Here is an 18,704-nt window from a genome sequence, read left to right as displayed (position 1 = left end):
GAAGAAAGATTGGAGTACTGGTGACAAGGACGTCTGGGAAGAGACATGTGCGTGAAATGGGTCTACTGAAATGAGCCCAGAGGATGACTCCTTGTGCTCAGCAAAGGACTTCCACGGTGGAGGTAGGATGATCTGTCGAGAATGTCAACCAACCTCCCTCCCCAACCACCACTGTGCTTGCTCACTGGTACTATGAACAAAGTACAAAGTAGCAGGAACTTAGCTCCGTGGCATGAACTTCCTCTCACTAATAATGACCTGATGACCACACATGCAGGATGCCAGCTTGCTGGCAGCAGCTACCAGCTCTGAGCCTCTGACTCAGAACCAGTCAGCACCAACTTGATAGCAGACTGAACTTGCTGAGCCCATCTATGATGCAGAGGGCAATCATTTCTCTCCATTAAAAGAAACATTAACTCTGGGTTGGGGTTTGCTACCTTCATTTGCACCACCCACCTTGCTTACAGAAACACAATCCATAGATGTACCAAATTATCTTTTAAGCTATTATGTTATATTACTCAACACCATAATTGAGGATTTCATCTTATAGAAGTAGCAAAGCCCACTGAATTCTCTGATTAGAGTGATGTAATATTGTACCAATGAACTAAATTGGGAGGCAACACATTTTAAGGTTGGAGGGCTATCCTTTAGGATACAAAGTTGCTCTTAATATCCTAAAGCTGAGCACGTGGTCTGGGAACCAAGAGCACAAGGGAGGAGCTGGGCCTTTCAGTATCATATTTAAGACCCACTTACAATAATACTCACCACTACAACTGAGAGATTTTAATATCTCTGGAGATATAGTCATGATTCTTCTGAATTTGAAGCTAAGACTCCAAGAATCCCAACTAATATAACAAGGCACAATGTATACTGCCCATTTCCTAAAAAAAACATATTTGCAATTCTAGCCAGCTGAGGGATGACTCGGAAGTAAAAGATTCAAAAGTGTAAGTAATAATATAGAGAGATTAATTGTAGATTATGTTGAGACATGATATTGCCAATACATGACCATTTTTTACCTGTAAAACAAAACTGCATAAGATTCTCCCCTACAGTACTTAAAAATCACATAAAATAATTAATTATACATAAAATCAAATAGCATCCATAGTTTCTGGGAGAAGTATACACAATGACGTAGATCATATAGAGGTTTTAAAGAATGACACTAGCATGAAAAGAAACATATTCTTCTATGTGGTGATAACATCAATACCAGTTTTTGTAAGGCAGAGTTAAAGTACACTGGCCACCCTATTCTTACTTGGTGACATCAGAGTGGCCAAAAATGATGATCTTATGCCTGAAGTAGAAAAGGGCCTAAACATTTGAACAAAAGGCGTTTTATAATATCCAACTTTTAAAACAGAATACTAAAATCTGGGAAGACCTCATTACTTAAAGATGGAAAGGCAATATTCTGGGCATTCTATTAAACAAGAAAATACTGAATGTTGAAAGGAAGAAAGAAACAAGGAAAAGAAATTGCAGAAGGATAAAAAAATACTCTGTAAGTATGTGGCTACAGAAATTACTATCTTGACCAAAGATATTCATGGGCTGTATCACCACTATAAGGAAAGAAGTCAAAGTAAAGATGCAGGTGCAGAATTTAAAAAAATTAATTTCACAAAGGAAATAAAAACTAGTGCTTCAGACCTAGGAAATAAGTAGAAAAAAAAATAAACCCACTACAAAAATGAAGGTCATACAGGAGGTAACTAAAGAAAAACTGACTGAAAAAAAATAAGGTTCATCAAGATATAGCTTGACAGAAGTTGAGAGAATTGAAATTGAAAAGTAAAAAGAATTTTTAATTACAGAGAAAACAGACAGATATGAAAGGCAGATGAAAGAGATCCAACTTTAGCATAACTGGTATTCCTGAAGGAAGGAACTAGATACATGGAATAGAAAACATTTCAAAGATACTAAGACAACTTTCCCAAAATAAAAGAAATTTTATACTCTAAGAAAGGGCATATATGTCATGTCTCAGGAAATCTAATACAGAAAAACATCACTGAAACACAGTCTAGTGACATTACTGGATTTTGTAGATGAAGGATTTCTAAATGCAAGAATGAATGAACAGAATACAGTTTTCATAAACCTTTTCCGGAAAACTACTAGATGAAGAACTATGGCCTCCCAGAGATGGAGAAATTTCTCCAAAAAAGACACCTAGTGCTGAGTCCTGAATCCACCTCTGTGGGGAAGGGAAGGTGAGAAGGAAGGATGACAAAAGTAGGCAGGTGAAGATGGACCTAATATTAATTGTCTAAACAAGTCATATCAGTCATTGAATGGACCTTTACTGAAATTTAATGAAAAAAACCTCTTTTGTTTTATTGGTGCTTTTTGTTCTGGCACAAATTTTCACTAGGCTATATTCTGAATCCGAAGAATCTTGTTTTGTTTACTAAAATTACAATATGGCTCATAAAATTATATTTTGGTTATGAATTCCAAATGTCATCAATGTCTTCAAGTTTCTATTAGTAGTAATTAACATTTATTTTACTAAGTTCCAGAGAACATTTCTCAAGTACCTTATTTAAATAAATTTATTATAGATTTTCATTGGAGATACAATTGAGCACAGCCTGCAGGAGACAAAAATCTAACAGGTCAGCATGCTGAAAGAGCTTAGGCATTTGGGGCTTTAGATGTCCCAGAAAGACTCTCATGCTGTCTATTTACTCATAAATTCTGCCATTACCCTAAAAATCAGAATACCCTGGGATCTAAACAAAAACAAAACCTACCAGGGAATGGACTCATACATTGTCTATCTTACAGAAGGGTTTGCTTTCATTTAAAAAAAATTTTTTTATTATGTTATGTTAGTCACCATACAGTCCATCATTGGTTTTTGTTGTGGTGTTCCATGATTCGCTGTTTGCTTATAATACCCAGAGCTCCATGCAATAGGTGACCTCCTTAATACCCATCACCAGGTTAACCCATCCCCCACCCCCTCCCCTCTAAACCCTCAGTTGCTTTCATTTTTTAAATTTTGGTGTAAGTTTTACTTAAGATGAATACTGAAAGTAATTTTCTCTTTCATATCTTATAGTTCAAATATTATAGCTTTCTAAGTTTCTGTCTTCTCATCATTATCATAAAAGATGGCTGCTTCCTTTTGGGCAGCTATGACTCAATGTTGCATCAAAATGTCTGGCTGATTCTCTTAAATAAAACATATCAGCCTACTCCGCATTAAAATATGTCTTTCAAAAATAACTTTGAAGTTCACAGCCAGGAGATCTTAAGGAGACATGACAACAGCTAAATGTATAGGTATCCTGGAACAGAAAAAGGACATTCAGTTTTTAAAAATCAAGGATTTCTGAAAAAAAGTATGGACCTCAGTTAATAATTTTAAAAATTCATTAAACATTAAAGTTAATAACATTAAAGTTCATTAACTGTAACAAATGTACCATACTAATATATTAATAATAGGGGGGAAACTAGGTCTGGGGTATATAAGAAATCTCTGTACCATCTTAACAATTTTTCTATGAATCTGAAAATGTTCTAAAAATAAAGTGAATTATGGAGGGCACATATTGCATGGAGCACTGGGAGTGGTGCATAAATAATGAATGCTGGAACACTGAAAAGAAGTAAAATAAAATAAGATGGAAAAGAAATGAATCAAAGGAGTAAAAGAAATAATCTAGATTTCACTGAAAGGTAAATGATAAACTGAATCATAGCATTTTTGTTCATTTGTTTATTATTCACTTCAGAAAAATAATTGGAAAATGTAGCATCATAAAAATACTGACATAAAACAAAAACATGAAATGTTCAAAAGTATAATATAATTTATGAAAAGTTTGAAGGGGAACAGCTAAAAACAGTGTTCGTTATTTTAGAAAGGATGATGAGTGACTTTTTTCCCATTTTCTAAACTTCCTATAATATTGTAACATTTTTAAATTACAAATACATAGAAACATTTATTATAATCCAATAAAAACCTGTGATGCCCAGTACTGGTTGCCCGCCCAACATTAATCCCCTCCTTCCTCCTTTCTAACAGACACCTAAACTTTTTCATATGGGGGTCTCATTTCATTTTCAACTCCAGAGGTAGATCTTCATTATTCTATTAAAATCAGGGTATGGTTCCCCTGGAGACTGTGATCAATATCACGGTTGGTGGATAGGCTTTTCCCCTTCCTTGCTGGATGTGATCAAGAAAGCATGTAGTTTGACCGTACTGGCTGCCACGTTCACTACCATAGAGATTCTACTACTTCAGATCACTGAAGACAGCCAAGGCCAACATCCTTAAGTAACTGAGTCCCGGAACCTGCAAAACCTCTGGATTTCCACCTATGTAAAATATTATGTTCCCTTATTTAAATTTAAATCACTTTGGGTCAGGGTTTTCCATCACCTGGTGTCAAAAGCATCCTAACTAATATAAAATACTTAAAAATATCTTCTGTGAGAAACAAGATTCTCTTTCCCATCCTTCACTCTGCAATAAAAAATGTAACACTCTTATTACCAAAAATAAAATCTCAGCACTGCTCACATCATATATCTTGCAAGTATCCACTACACATTGACAAGGTACTATTGGTTCCAGAGTTTAAAAATACTGTAAGTATCTCCTTCCTTAAGCAATATACTTCTATCTGAAAGGCACTCCCCTTTATGGCTTCCATATTGAAGTAGGCCCATAAAACATGTACCACATTCATTTCACCTTCATGAATATAACAGCAAGGCCAGGAAGTCATCCTGTCCTCCAGAGTAGATCTCTCTCCTCAGTGCTATCACTGTCCTTTGGTTTTATGTCCTTTCTGGCCCATGCTACTTTCTAGCTGTGTAGGTACATCTCCTCTTCTCTATCAACAGATGAAGAGGATCACCCTAAAGAAAAGAAATATTATTTCCATATCTTACACTGACACTTGTTCATCTTAGGTGCCCAAAACATGATGGTGTAGTGAATAAATGAACTAATGCTTTGGGGCCTGGAAAAAGGGCATACAATTCCTCCTTGAAACTCCAAAGGAAAATTAAGAAAATCGAAGACAGTAAAAACAAACAAGTAAAACCCAAAGACATGTATTTAGGTATCCAGATCCTTTGAAAACTAGTTGCCACATTAGCAAAATTACTAATATTAGCATTTCAAAAATACCAGGGAAAAAAAAGGCCTGCTACTATCACTTTCATTCAAAATTGAACTTTCATCACTTATCAGTGGAGAAAATATCTTCTCTTCAATTGTGAGTTGCCAGTTTAGGAAGATAAGAAAAAGAAATAAAAGTTATAGAGATTAGAATGGAAGAAATAATTTGTTGTTACTTACCAATGATGTGGTTTTCCACATGGAAAATCTAAAGAAAACTCTGTCCAAAGTATTAAAATTAATAAGGGCATTTAGCAAGATGGCTGGATACAGTATTAATATACAAAAGTTCATTGTAATTCTACATGCCAGTGTCAAAAAGTTAGAAAATACAACTTAAAATGCCTGTTCTTCATAAGTTAACATTAGTAACATGAAAAAACAAGTCATAAACTGCAGAGAGGATGTTTTCCCTACCAGTAACTGCTAAAAAGATTACTTCCTAGAATACTTTTTTAACTCCAAAAAATCAAGTAACAGCCCAATAAAAAAATGAATGTTAAAATGAGGGGGAGAAAGTTTAAGCAGAAACAGAATAACTGGGTAACCTAAAAAAACTTCCTCCAAATCTAGTAATTATAAGGGGAAAAAGTTAAGTTAGGAATTCTGGCAGGTACTTCCTCAGCCAAGTGATCAAGGTTAACATCACCAGTAATACAAAGTGACATCATATACTTCCTGATATGACGCACATTGCCTCTGTGGTATCCTTCCCAGTAATGCCTAATCTGAATCTAATCATGAGAGAATGTTAGACAAAACCAAGTTGAGAAACATTTTCAAAATCACTGACCAGCACTCCTCGAAAGTTCCAAGGTCATGAAAGACAAGGCTGGCAAATTGTCACAAACTGGAACAACTACAATGTGACAACTAACTGAAATGTAGGACTCCAGATCAGTTTCTCAAATAAAAAGAGGGTATTAGTGGAAAAACTTGTAAGATCTGAATAAGTTCTATACTTTTACTTAATAGTATCATATCAAGGTTAATCTCTTGGTTTTCATAAATATTCTATGGCAATGTAAGATGTTAACATAAGGAGCGGCCGGCTAAAGGTATATAGGAAGTCTCTGTATCATTTAGCAATTTCTGAAAATTTACCTAAACAAAAACTTGACTGTGAAATAAAATGTAAAAGATATAAAGACACTTTCTAGAAAACATAATGACCATAAATATATGAAAAGATGCTCAATCTCATTAGTAATTGGGAAAATATAAATTATGGTCACAGATACTATTTTACACCCACTTGAACGGCAAAAATGGAAGAGTCTAACTATACCCAGTGTTGCTAAGAATGTGAAGCTACAGAAACTCTCACATACTACCAGTAGGACTAAAAATAGGCACAGCCAGCCACTGTGCAAAGTGGTTTGGCTATAAAGTTGTAAAGCCTGGGGCGCCTGGGTGGCTCAGTGGGTTAAGCCTCTGTCTTCGGCTCAGGTCATGATCTCAGGGTCCTGGGATCGAGTCCTGCTTTGGGCTCTCTACTCAGCAGGGAGCCTGCTTTTTTCTCTCTCTCTCTCTGTCTCTGCCTGCCTCTCTGTCTACTTATGATCTCTCTATCTCTGTTAAATAAATAAATAAAATCTTTAAAAACAATAAAGTTGTAAAGCTTCACATGCACATATGTGTGACGCATTGATTTTTCCCTTAAGTAGAGTCTAGAGAAACTTTAGTTAGTAAGCTCTGGAATGTTCATAGGAGCATTATTTCTAATAGCAAAACCTTGGTTCAACCCAAATATCCATCTAGATAAATAAATTGTGGTATATTTCAGGAGATGGAAATGTTATGAATTAAAATGAATGAAAAATATAAATAATAAAATATATATTTTAGAAGCAATTTTAAATGAAAAAAACAAGTCACAGAAGAATATATGTAGCATGGTATTCTTTGTAAGGTTGAAAACAAGCAAAACTAATACTTTTAGGGATAATAAATACAGATAAAGTATAAAGAAAAACACGTTTTGATTAGCATGTTTGAGAAAGTGGTTACCTCCTGGGGAAAAACTAGTGGTCAGGCTAGAGAGGAACACAGGGCGCTTTAACAATATTGCAATCTAATTCTTAATCTAGGTGGTGAGTTCGTGGGCTGGTTTTATTATCAATATTCAAAAATTACATAAGTGTTACACTTTTATCTGGGAAATGTATTTTGCAATGAATGTTAGCAAATATTTAAAAAACAGTGTTTTAGACAAATATACATCAAACCCTTAACAGTGATTATTTCTGGGGTGAAATTCTAGAAGTTTTTTTACTTTCAGTGGTACCTGTTTTAAAGAATTTTAATAGTAAATATATAATATGATTCCAAAAAAGTTAATTTTTTTTCTAATTTTGATAATACAATAAATAGTTTTGAGATAGAGAGCATTCCTCGTTAGAGAATTTGTAAGGATTACCACCTCAATATTTCTCACTCACCAGAGTTCCTCCACAAACACCATTCCCATTCACAATAAATGACATTACAACTGGGTCCTACTGTAGAATCAATGGGAACAGTGATGAAACAACATTCTTAACTTCTTATAGTTAATATGTAGGGGTTGTGTGTATAAGCACACAAACATACATATGTATGTATGTTTGTGTGCTTATAAATATTTTATATGAATGTGCATTAGGTCCAAGTAATATACAAGTGAAAAACTTATTGAGGGAAGCAACCAGCTACAGATGCAAGAAATGATTATAAGAAAGTCCCTCAAGTTGGCCTCTTTGCCTTAAGAAAACAGAACACTTAACAGTCAACATTAGTGTTCTCAACCATCCATTCTCCTGTTTCCACCACATATTCTTACAAAGTTTTAGCCTTAAAATGAGGCCATCCACAGGAGGACAGACATACATTCTTGTAGTGATTAGCACTCAAATAAATGCTCTCATGCATACTGGTCCATGCTGGAAACTGCACGTGAACAGCTGCAGTGGTATCAGACCCTGCAGAAGCTGCATGGGGAGGACAATCCATCACCAATTGCTCCTGGGGCCCAGAAGTTGTGTTAACATCACACAGCAAAGAATAAGTGTGGCAAATACAACATGCCTTTGGCTGCATATGTTATATATTATTTTCCATAATGAGGACAGAACATGTTATTTTCCTTCTTTCTGCCTCATTATCATAACCTAGCAGGAAGCAGCAAGTAAGGAATGGGGATGTCAGGGAAAGTGGGCAGATCAGTGAAAACAGCAGCATGTGGCAAAGAAAAAAGACTCAAAGATACTGCATGATTTTAGGGAAGGCCCTGAAGACAGATCCAAATGTCAATGTGAAGGGAGCAAAAAAGGAGGACGAAAGCCTTTAAGGAGTATAAGAGAAGGCTGATGGTAGCTCGGGTCTCTCATACTTTGAGATAGCATTTTCAAGAAGATGCACGAGAATTTGTGGATGAAGCTGACAGCAAGGGAGGAAGTGTTCATGACTGCCCACAGCACAAGGGAAAGAACAGTTTGGTAACCGAAGCCTGGCTCAGGACCATTCTCCTCCATCCCTCTGATTTTTGCTCTGCTGTGACCAGAATGCTCTCAATGTTGAAGATGGAGCTTTTCCCAAAGCTGATCCTTAGAGGCCACCAGGTGGAGCCCAACAGTCACAAAAAAAGAGCCCCCTCCTCAGCCTGATTTGCTGTTTGTCCATCAGCCAGTGAAAGCCATACCCTTTAAAAAGGACTTATAAAGGGATGCCTGGGTGGCTCAGTTGGTTAAGCAGCTGCCTTTGGCTCAGGTCATGATCCCAGCGTCCTGGAATTGAGTCCCACATCCGACTCCTTGCTCAGCAGGGAGCCTGCTTCTCCCTCTGCCTCTGTCTGCCTGTGCTCGCTCTCTCCCCCCCCCTGATAAATTAATAAAATCTTAAAAAAAAAAAGGACTTATAAAGTCTAAGTTTCTTACAACTCAGCCTCTTCTACAGGAAAGTCTTCAGATAAGGGACAGACCCTTATAAGATGGAATATTCCTTTTGCAATGAGGGAAAGAGTGGAGAGAGCTATTTTTCAATTTGCTAATCTTATAGGCTATGCCTCAATAAAACTCATTTTCTCCTGTCAGTTTTTTCTACCAACCTAGTTACTATCTCATTTTCCTACTAAATACTACTTAATATAATTTAATGACCACCTCCCCAATTCATAACTACCTCATAAGAAATTCAGCATCTACCAAAATTGAATGGCGTGGTAAAAGTACAGTATTTGCTTCGATCAGTTAGTAAATTTTTCTAATGGTCTGATAACTGGCATCTGACAGGTCAAAGCTAGGAGATGAAGATACCAGAACAGACAACACTCCCCACCCCCACACCGACCAACCACTTCCTCCTCCACCACAAGCGTCATCAATCAGAACTCCCCTTTTCTTCATCTCACCCAGTCACTCTCTCCAGTGGAAGCTGTTCTCCTTTGCTCTCATTAAAATGAGCAGCACTGTGACCTCTCGTCTATTCCTCATTTCAACAGTCTCCCACTGAGCCTAGACAATCCCATGTTCAACTCAAAATTTCTCAATCCTGCTAGACTTGCACTGGCCTATTTATTTTTCCTCCTCCCCATCCCTTAAAGCTACCAAAGTTTGCTAGAGTAAATACTATGTCTATCTGCTCCAGATCAATTCACATTATGTAACTTCAGTTAGTCTAAAGTGTTGCCAAGACACACTATCACGTTCCCTACAGTAGCTCCTATAAAACTTTCCCATTTTCTTCGGGAATTATCCTACAATATTCAAGAAGAAACCATGACAAATCTAGGAGAAAGTGACTATGATCTCTCTATGCTCATGACATCCTGGAAGCGGAAGGCTGTGACTGTACACTGTACTTCAGGATGGCAGATTTCACAAAGGTCTCAGAAAATATAGGCATGAATTCCACTGTAAGAGTTTCTAAAGGGAAACGTGATTTAAGAGGTTTGGGAAGCTCTGAAAACCATAAATCTGATTACATAATTACAAGTCATTCCAGCGAGGAAGTCAATGTGGCTTTTTAAGTATCCCGAACAAGAGCTTTGTACTAAACAGAAGTACTAAATATGTTGTATGTCTAACAAACAGTAGTGATCCCTAAAAGCCAGCAAGGGTTCATTAAGAACAGATTACCTTTAGGTTTCTGCTGGCATTACAGGACTAAGAGTCACGCAAATGTGGCAGATAGGATGTACAGAGGTAACAAGGCTGAACGAGATCTCTCATGACAGTGCTAAGAACAAGATGAAAACTAACTTTCTAACAACCAAAGGTCTCTGGGACTGTAATAGTCTTTGTTCTCTCCTTAGTGGGAGGCACCAAAGTGCCACTAAGGCTGCCAGAGAAGCAAGGTTTCCGTGGAAAGGGACACCAAGATGGATGGCCTCCTTAAGGCCATCTAACCAGGCAGCAAACGTTCACTGAGTATCCACGTCCTATAGGAACTCATGGCCAAGTAGATGACTTGTACAAGCAATTACAAGGCAAAGAGGCCAGAGTTACAATAATGGTAGTATTACAAACTATGGGAACACCCAGGAGGGAGGACTCAGGGAAGATTTTTCAAGTGGACAAGAGAGTTAAGTTTAAAAGTTGAGTATTTTACAAAACAAACAGCAGGGAGAAGAGAAACCCAAGGCTGGGAAAGCAAGCATAGTGTGCAAACGTCTGGAGCTATGAACACACACAGTCAGCTTGGGAAATGGCAAACGATGAGGCATAAGAGAAGGGAAAGGTAGGAGCTGAGGCCACTCGCAGTGCATCAGGATGAAACGCCATTGTGTCTCCCCAGCACTCAAGTCAGAGGCCTGTAAGTTCACCCGAGGTTCTGTCCTTCTCATTCATGCCCCATTTCTAATTGGTCATCATCTCTGGGAGAATTCACCTTCCTCATCCTCCCTGAATCTTTTCATCCCTTTTGCTTCCTTCACTGCAATTCATTTACTTCGGATTCTCCCCATCTCCTCTGTGCTAATACAATAGCCCGTTATGACTGTTTGCTTTCAGTCCCGTCCCCTCCTGTTCACTCCAGACTCTCCATCCAAGTGATCTTTCAGCAAAGAGGCTTCCGTTCTCCCAGAAACAATCCTGGATTTCTCCCTTCACTCATGCCCTCTGGACTTACAGAAAACTACTTTATTCCTATGGAAGAACTTACAACATTCTGCTTCATACTACAGCTACAGTAAAGAGACGGGCCATTCAATCTGTCTGCTTTATCCATGCTCATTCCCAGAGACTCAAGTCCCACAGTCCCTGCTGACCAGGCAGTGGGCCGTGCAACCTTGGACCACTGCTTCTGGTTAAAATTACTGATCAGGGCAAATAACTGTCTCAGGCTAGACCAGTAAGATTTTCTACCCTAGAATTTCTGTATCATTACCTAGACTTCAGTGTGTGACCTGCAGGGGACTGGCAGCGCCATTTTGTGGCCATGTACGCTTTTGAGCAGGTAGGCGGCTATGGTGCAGAGCGACATAGTCACAGAGCTCATGTGCAGAAAGTGGGACAGAAAAGATACCAGGTGGTGGCTGGACTTGTCAGGATCGTCAAGAGAGAGGCTGTGATTCTTCTGCCACCTTGTTGGTTCTGAGATCCTCATGAGGCCTGCCTCCACTTCCTTTCCTGGGTTTTAAGAAAACCACCAGTTTCTTATATTAATTTCTACTTTTATTTAAATTAGCTCAAGTAGGACTCCATTTCTTGGAGTCAAATTAATCCTCTGACATTTACATACAAGTCCTTTTGCATGAGGCTATAATTTCTTTGAATAGAGAAACCACACCATGTTTACCTACTTCTCACAATACAGCAGAGGGACTTACACATAGTTGATCAACGCCTGTCTCATGAACTGAATTTAACTACAGAAGAAGCAAATGACCTTGGGTTTGAATCATTAGGAGCAATGACAAAGACAGATGAAGGTCAAAACTTTTTAAGAACAGAGTGGAGGGGCAGGGAAGAAACTCAGAAGGAAGCCACTTCAGCTAATCTCAGCTTTCAGGCAGAGTTTCTGGGCAAGCGGACCACAAACGCTCACAGCTCACACCCACAGCAAGCACCACCTTCGTGCTCCTGGTCCAGACCTGGCAAAGATGAGAGAGCAGGCCCAGGCAATCCTAGCCCAGGATGTTCTGACTGGGAAACAGTAACCTCAGTGCCCAAAGATCAGTAACTGATAGCCAGAACAAAATGGCAAGGCGACCCCCACCAGGCTCAACAGTGGCAGCCCAGACCCCTCAGAAGAGGGACACCATCTGACAACCTCATCAGGAGAGCCTGCCACATTTTCTTTCTTCTTCAGATAAACTTTCTCTTCTTCACTAAGATCTTAAAAGGCATTATTTCCATAAATGACAACTTTTATTATCTTTATACAAAGAAGGCAGAGCAAAACTTCGTAGTGTTTTCCATCCAAGTATGAGAACTTCAAATGTTTTTATTTTGAGAAGAACATGACTAATATATGGCCATTATTTTAGAATGTTCTTTTTTGCAACTATCCTTGCTGCTTCAAAGACCTGAGTCCTTTTTCAACTGTTGTAATTTACCCGCAAGGAAAAGAGTTCTTGATGAAGTAATGGCACAGCTGTGAAAAAGGAACCTGTAAGACCATTCCAGCAATAAGAGAAACTCACATCCTGAAGATTTCTTGACTACACCCTTACAACTTGACGACTAAGGAAGCAGTCCAATCAACTATACACAATGGGATAAGGCAGATAAAAGACAAGGCTGGATTTCCTACTCTGACGTGAAAGTCTTCCATTTTTGCTGCCAAGCAGAGTGTGGCAAGCACAATCTACAGGGGCCAGGTGGCACAGCTGTTATCAGGCCTTTGGAGCTGATGGTGAGAAACTGGCAAGCCTCAGAAGACTATTTAGGACTCAAGGGGTTGACGTCACCTTTGGATAACGGGTTAGGTTTAAAAATGATGATACTGCAATCACTCCACTTGAGAACAAAAAAAGAAAGCAGACTTGCTCCTGAGCGGCTCTGAAATCATATAAATCACACCAATCTTCACATCACTGAGAAACTGGCACAAGAGAGTGTTTCTTAAACGGCACAAGGTATAACCCACAGATCTAGTTTGACTTATTTTGCCAGGCATGACAGACTAGGTACTGAACAAATCCGATAAAAGCAGTGCATGGTGGCCATCCTTCTAGTGTGGGTTCCCAGAACCACCATTCCCACAACGGCCCATCCTGTACATGTCAGACAACCAGCAAGCAAGTCACCAAACGGGCTCAGAAATGTCAGAACAAACTTCTCTAGCTTGTACACCTTTGTTTTCATTTTGTGTGATGCGTAAACCAGACACTATCCATCTTAACGGGCTAAAAATACAGCTAAAACTTACTATTGCTTTTCTTTCAAAATGAATACAATTACAAGAAGAAAACAGATACAGCTTTTGATCAAACAGCTGGGGCCAGCAGTTTCTTCAGAGAGAAATGAAGCGGTTTATCCATGATGCCCTGTGACCACATCATCTATATTTAAGTTCAACTGGTTTCTGGCACCTTCTATAAAAACATGGTACCCTTTCCTACTTACAGTCAGGCAACTTAATTTTTAACACCATAAGTAAAACCTAGGAAGGATAGATACGAACAAAGTGCATCATTAAGATATACTTTCATATTTATATTTTGGCAAAATAATAAATTACATATGATTGGCAGATAGTTGTTGCTGATGTATTATTATCTCAATGTTTGTGGAAAATTTCAAAATAAAAATGTTATACACCATACAATCACAGGGGTCCCTGAAGGTCTCCAAACATTTTTTGAACTGGCTGACTTTCACCTGCAAGACCTGGTCCCAGCCTTGAAGCTGCGGGAGAGGAAGCTTACCACCCATGGTGGCTGGAATTTTCCCAGCCACAAAGAAGAGATTCAACTTGAGATGAGAGGCTTTTTCTAAAGGGACCGACAAAGCCCCTGAAAGCAGAAAGGAGAGGAGACAGGGCAGAGGGGACTGGGGCTAATCGGAGGGTAGTCACAGGGAAGGCAAAGAGCCCTAAGACCAGCCTTCCTCTGTGCTCACCAACAGGGCAAGGACTGCGCTGTAACAGCAGTAGGTAGCTCTGAGGAAAGAATTATCTGCTAGTAATTTCCAGAACCTGAAGAGAGGGCCCAGCAGGATCCTCTAATGGATCCTGGAGTACCCAGAATGCTGAGGAGGTACTTGCCCTTTGTTAATGAGAAGCCCTGGCCAATGGTCCCAGGACCTGGAAGGCACTGGTCAGGTTGTTTTGCAAGAACAGCCCTTGACTAAGACAGCTGGGCCCGCATGACCGCACTGGAATTGGTCACACCAGCTCCATAGTGACCAGCCCAGAACCGCGTGTCCTGGCCCCAGTGTTCCCAAGATACAAAGCGGACACCCATCCTGACACTGGAGAACACATGCAGGACCTGAAAGCAGACATTGTTGTTGCCCCACTGGATGTGAAACAGGCGTAGCAGAGAATTTATCCCGGGCAATCTGGCCGGCATCATTCAGACACAAATCTCAATCTTAACACTATTTACCAGCTCTGGCCACAAATCCTCCTCCTCAGGTCCAAGACCTGCTTTTTGCGACACCAGCTGAAGGAAGACACAAACTGGTCTGCAAGGGGGCCCCAGGCACCACTGACCTGTTCACCTCCATCACCCCCACACCGTGCTCCCTCATATTTATATTTTAAAGCACAGAGACTGGGGTCCCCTGGAATGCCTGGAATTTTGCATATTTTAACACTGGCATCTGAACAGAAGAGTCTGATTGTTCGATACAATAAATCCCTCACAGTTCACAGGTACAAACAAGGTTCATGACATAATGGGAAACAAGTAGAGACTCACAATGTGCTTATGTTTTATGTCCCAAATCAAAAACAAAAAGAAGTGATTGCCTGGCAATTCAAGGAGCCTACAGTTACCAAAGTGATAGCTAAGAACAATTTCTGAAAAACCAGGACCCAAATATGCCAAGTACCTATGTTTTAATAAAGAAATAATAATTAGAAAACACAAAAGCGTTTACCAAAAGGCCACCTAAACTGAGCTCTGTGTGCACTCTGTGGTTTTTCTTGCCAGAGATCACCTACCCCAGGGCAAAATTGCTGTCTTCCTTCCAGTCCACGATGCGGCAGATGAACAGTGTGTTGGCATAATCTTGAGGCCGGGTCACAAAGTCCTGGGGACAGTCCTTGAGAGGCACATAAATTCTAGGCACTCGGTGGTCCGAGGGAGAAAACAGGGCGTATTTCCTAAACAGTTCACTGTTCTTATCAGCCAAGAGTTTGAGAAAGCCAGTTGCTGCCCGGGAATGTTTTTTCTCCAAGATGTAAACCACCTGAAAACACCAAAGATATAGTCAAATGTTGCTTATCTACAGGGCTGGATAACAGTTGGGAGAAGTCAGCAAGATATTATTTGGTGAATGAGGTAGGCCCAGCAGTTTCTCTAGGTCCAAACGAAGGGCCTCTCAGTGATGCTCTGTGACTGAGTAATGCACATATTTTTAAAAATATTTCATTTACTTATTTGACAGAGAGAACATAAGCAGGGGGAGCAGCAGGCAGAGGGGGAGAAGCAGAAGGGGCAGAGAGCCCGATGCGGGCTCGATGTGAGGCTTGATCCCAGCATGCTGGGATGATAACCTGAGCCAAAGGCAGATGCTCACCAACTAACGCCACCCACGTGGCCCCCTAAGTGATGCATATTTAAGCTGCAACAACTTAAGTATCTAGCAAGCATATTTATCCAAGGCAAACCATGCAATACATGGACATATTACATGAAAGTGCTTTTATTTTTTATTTTTAAAAGATTTTATTTATTTATTTGACAGAGAGATCACAAGTAGGCAGAGAGGCAGGCAGAGAAGGGGGGGAGGAGCAGGCTCCCTGCTGAGCAGAGAGCCTGATGCAGGGCTTGATCCCAGGACCCTGAGATCATGATCTGAGCTGAAGGCAGAGGCTTAACCCACTGAGCCACCCAGGCACCCATGAAACGGCTTTTATAACAAAGACCTGTGTCTTAAGGACGTATGTAAGACTCCAGCAGGAAGTACGGTTCCAAGTATTTGCCCTGCATTACATTTTTCTCACATGAAGAGTTGCTTTTTAAAAAACAATGTTATTAAATATAAATAAGGAATTGGTCTTTATTATGCCCTTAAAAGCTGGAACCCGGGGTGCCTGCGTGACTAGGGTGGGGCTCTAACTCTTGATTCCAGCTCAGGTCATGATCGCAGGGTTGTGAGATTGAGCCCCGTATCGGGCAACACACGGGGCGTGGAGCCTGCCTAACATTCTCTCTTTCCCGCCTCCCCACCCTCTACCCCTCAACCCCTGCCACTACTGCTCACCCTTTTTACCTCCTTCTCTTAAAAAAAAAAAATATATATATATATATATAAATAAAAATAAATAAAAATAAAAAACAAAAAGGCTGGAAACCTTTTCACCTTCCTTCTTTCCAACATTAAACCCATTCTCTCATTTTACCAGGCCAAGACCCAGACCACCACAGCACTACAAGGACATACTATTTCCACCAAGAGAGACACATTCTCGAAGAAAGTGAATCCCCTCACCCACCCTGGGAAGTTCTTCTCCCTGAACTATTCCCCTTTCCCACTGCAAACAGTCTGCACTCTGACCCGCTCACCGAAATTACTTGCCAGCATTCCACTCTGACCACTGAGCAAAGGTCCAGACTGCTGGTGAGCTGGCTGCCACACTTGTTCATGTCTCTGACTCCATGTGGGGCCTCAGTCTGTCTGCCAAGAGCCTCCAACCAGGCAGCGTGCCTCTCCTCTGCCCCAGGGACACCTGGTTGCTACCCCACAGGACATCTGTCCTCTCTGCAAATCTCAATCTCAGTGAGAGGTTCTACGTTCTCCTGACCCTTCCTTCCTCCTTGGAAAACACCACTGTTTTGAACAAGCTGCCATGTTCTCTGTACAGGAATCCTTGACTGCGTCCTCATGTGTGTTTGTCTGTCCCAGGCCCTTTGGACAGAAGCTGCTTCTTCTCCACGCTCAGCCCCTTATTTTCCTGTACTGTCACATCCAGACCATACTCTTCCCACCTCGTGTGTATGCCTGCAACCTTTCATGGTTCAGGCTGTCCCCTTCTTGCTACTGTCATCCACGGACCTCCTAGTTACTCTGCAGTACCTGGCTTACACTTCCCAGTGAATGACTCAACCACTGTCTTGCCCTCACAGTCCCCATACCTCCTCAGTACCAGTGGCCCTCACTTCCGTTCCATTTTGGCAATTCATCCTCATGGCCACCACTCAGCATCCTTAGATCTAATCCCAATCATCTCAGACTGACCCATTGTCCAGGTCCCCTACTCTCCTGGGCCCCACTCCACGGTTTCTTCACCACATCAAGCCTACTGGCGCCTTGACCGCAGCCTGCTTTCTGTGTCTGTTTGCTACTTCTTCAGCCTGAATCCTTTCCTACCTCTGAGGGACATCATCTTCCAGCACTTCTAGTTCTCTCACCTCTGTCGTCAAATGCCTCACCTCTCTTCCCCTTCCACTGCACCCACCCTAAAAAATCCTCAATTCTGGGACAGTTTGGCCACTGCTAATCTCCAACCCCAAACACAAGCTATGGAGTCCATCAGAAGAGAATTACAGGGGCACCTGGGTGGCTCAGTGGGTTAAGCCTCTGCCTTTGGCTCAGATCATGATCTCAGGGTCCTGGGATAGAGCCCCACATCAGGCTCTCTGCTTGCCTCTCTGACTACCTATGATCTCTCTCTCTCTGTCAAATAAATAAATAAAATCTTTAAAAAAAGAAAGAGGAGAATTACAATGATGCAGATAGAAGATGGACACCATTCTACACATATTCATGTTATACAATCGTTGCTCCAACCTCAAAATCTCTCAGGTATTTTTAACCTGCTCCCAGTCAGCACAGTCTATAAAAGCCCCACTCTCCTGATGCTCCCCTCCTTCTAGGACTTCCGTGGTCTGAATGCTGAATCTACCTTACAGTCCCACAACTTCCTGAAGCTCTGTTCACTGTTTCTAGTCTATTTTCTCTCTGTTCAGCGGGGTAAATTCGACTGATCTCTTCTCAAGGTAACTAATTCTATGCTGAGTCACCTTTACTACTGAGCCCATCCTCTGAGTATTTTATTTCTGTTCCTGCGTTTTTTAGTCCTGAAATTTACACTTGGTTCTTTTCTTTTTTTTTTTTTAAATAACCTCTATTTCTTTCCGAGATTTTCTAATTTCTCATTTGTTTTGAGTTTTTCATCGCTTGTTGAAGCGTATTTATGATGGCTGATTTCAAGTCACCGTCAGCTGCACCGTCTTGGTGTCAGCATCAGTTAGTTGTCTCTCCTCACTCAGGTGAGGATGTCCTGGTTTTTGGTATAATGAATGATTTTCCACTGTACCTGGACCTTTTGACTATTATGTTGGGAGATGCAAGGTCTTACTGAAATGTTTTCTTTTAGAAGGCAGGTCACCCTGTCTTGTTTTAGCACAGAGACCCTGAACTACTTTTGTGGG

General features: G+C 40.5%; 1 protein-coding gene across 5 annotated transcripts in view; it reads right to left on the bottom strand.

Moving 5' to 3' along the window:
* Positions 1-18,704, bottom strand: part of DIS3L2 (DIS3 like 3'-5' exoribonuclease 2) — a 365,245-nt gene that overhangs the window by 174,732 nt on the left and 171,809 nt on the right. For all 5 annotated transcript variants that reach the window (XM_032355174.1, XM_032355177.1, XM_032355175.1 and 2 more), the window contains one exon: positions 15,269-15,516. In XM_032355174.1, coding sequence (XP_032211065.1) covers positions 15,269-15,516 — 248 coding nt within the window. The remainder of the gene's footprint in view (positions 1-15,268; positions 15,517-18,704) is intronic.

Source organism: Mustela erminea, chromosome 8 (assembly GCF_009829155.1).
Source record: "Mustela erminea isolate mMusErm1 chromosome 8, mMusErm1.Pri, whole genome shotgun sequence".
Taxonomy (NCBI): Eukaryota; Metazoa; Chordata; class Mammalia; order Carnivora; family Mustelidae; genus Mustela; species Mustela erminea.
The sequence above is the reverse complement of the archived record's forward strand: the minus strand, read 5'-3'. Positions and strand labels throughout refer to the sequence as shown.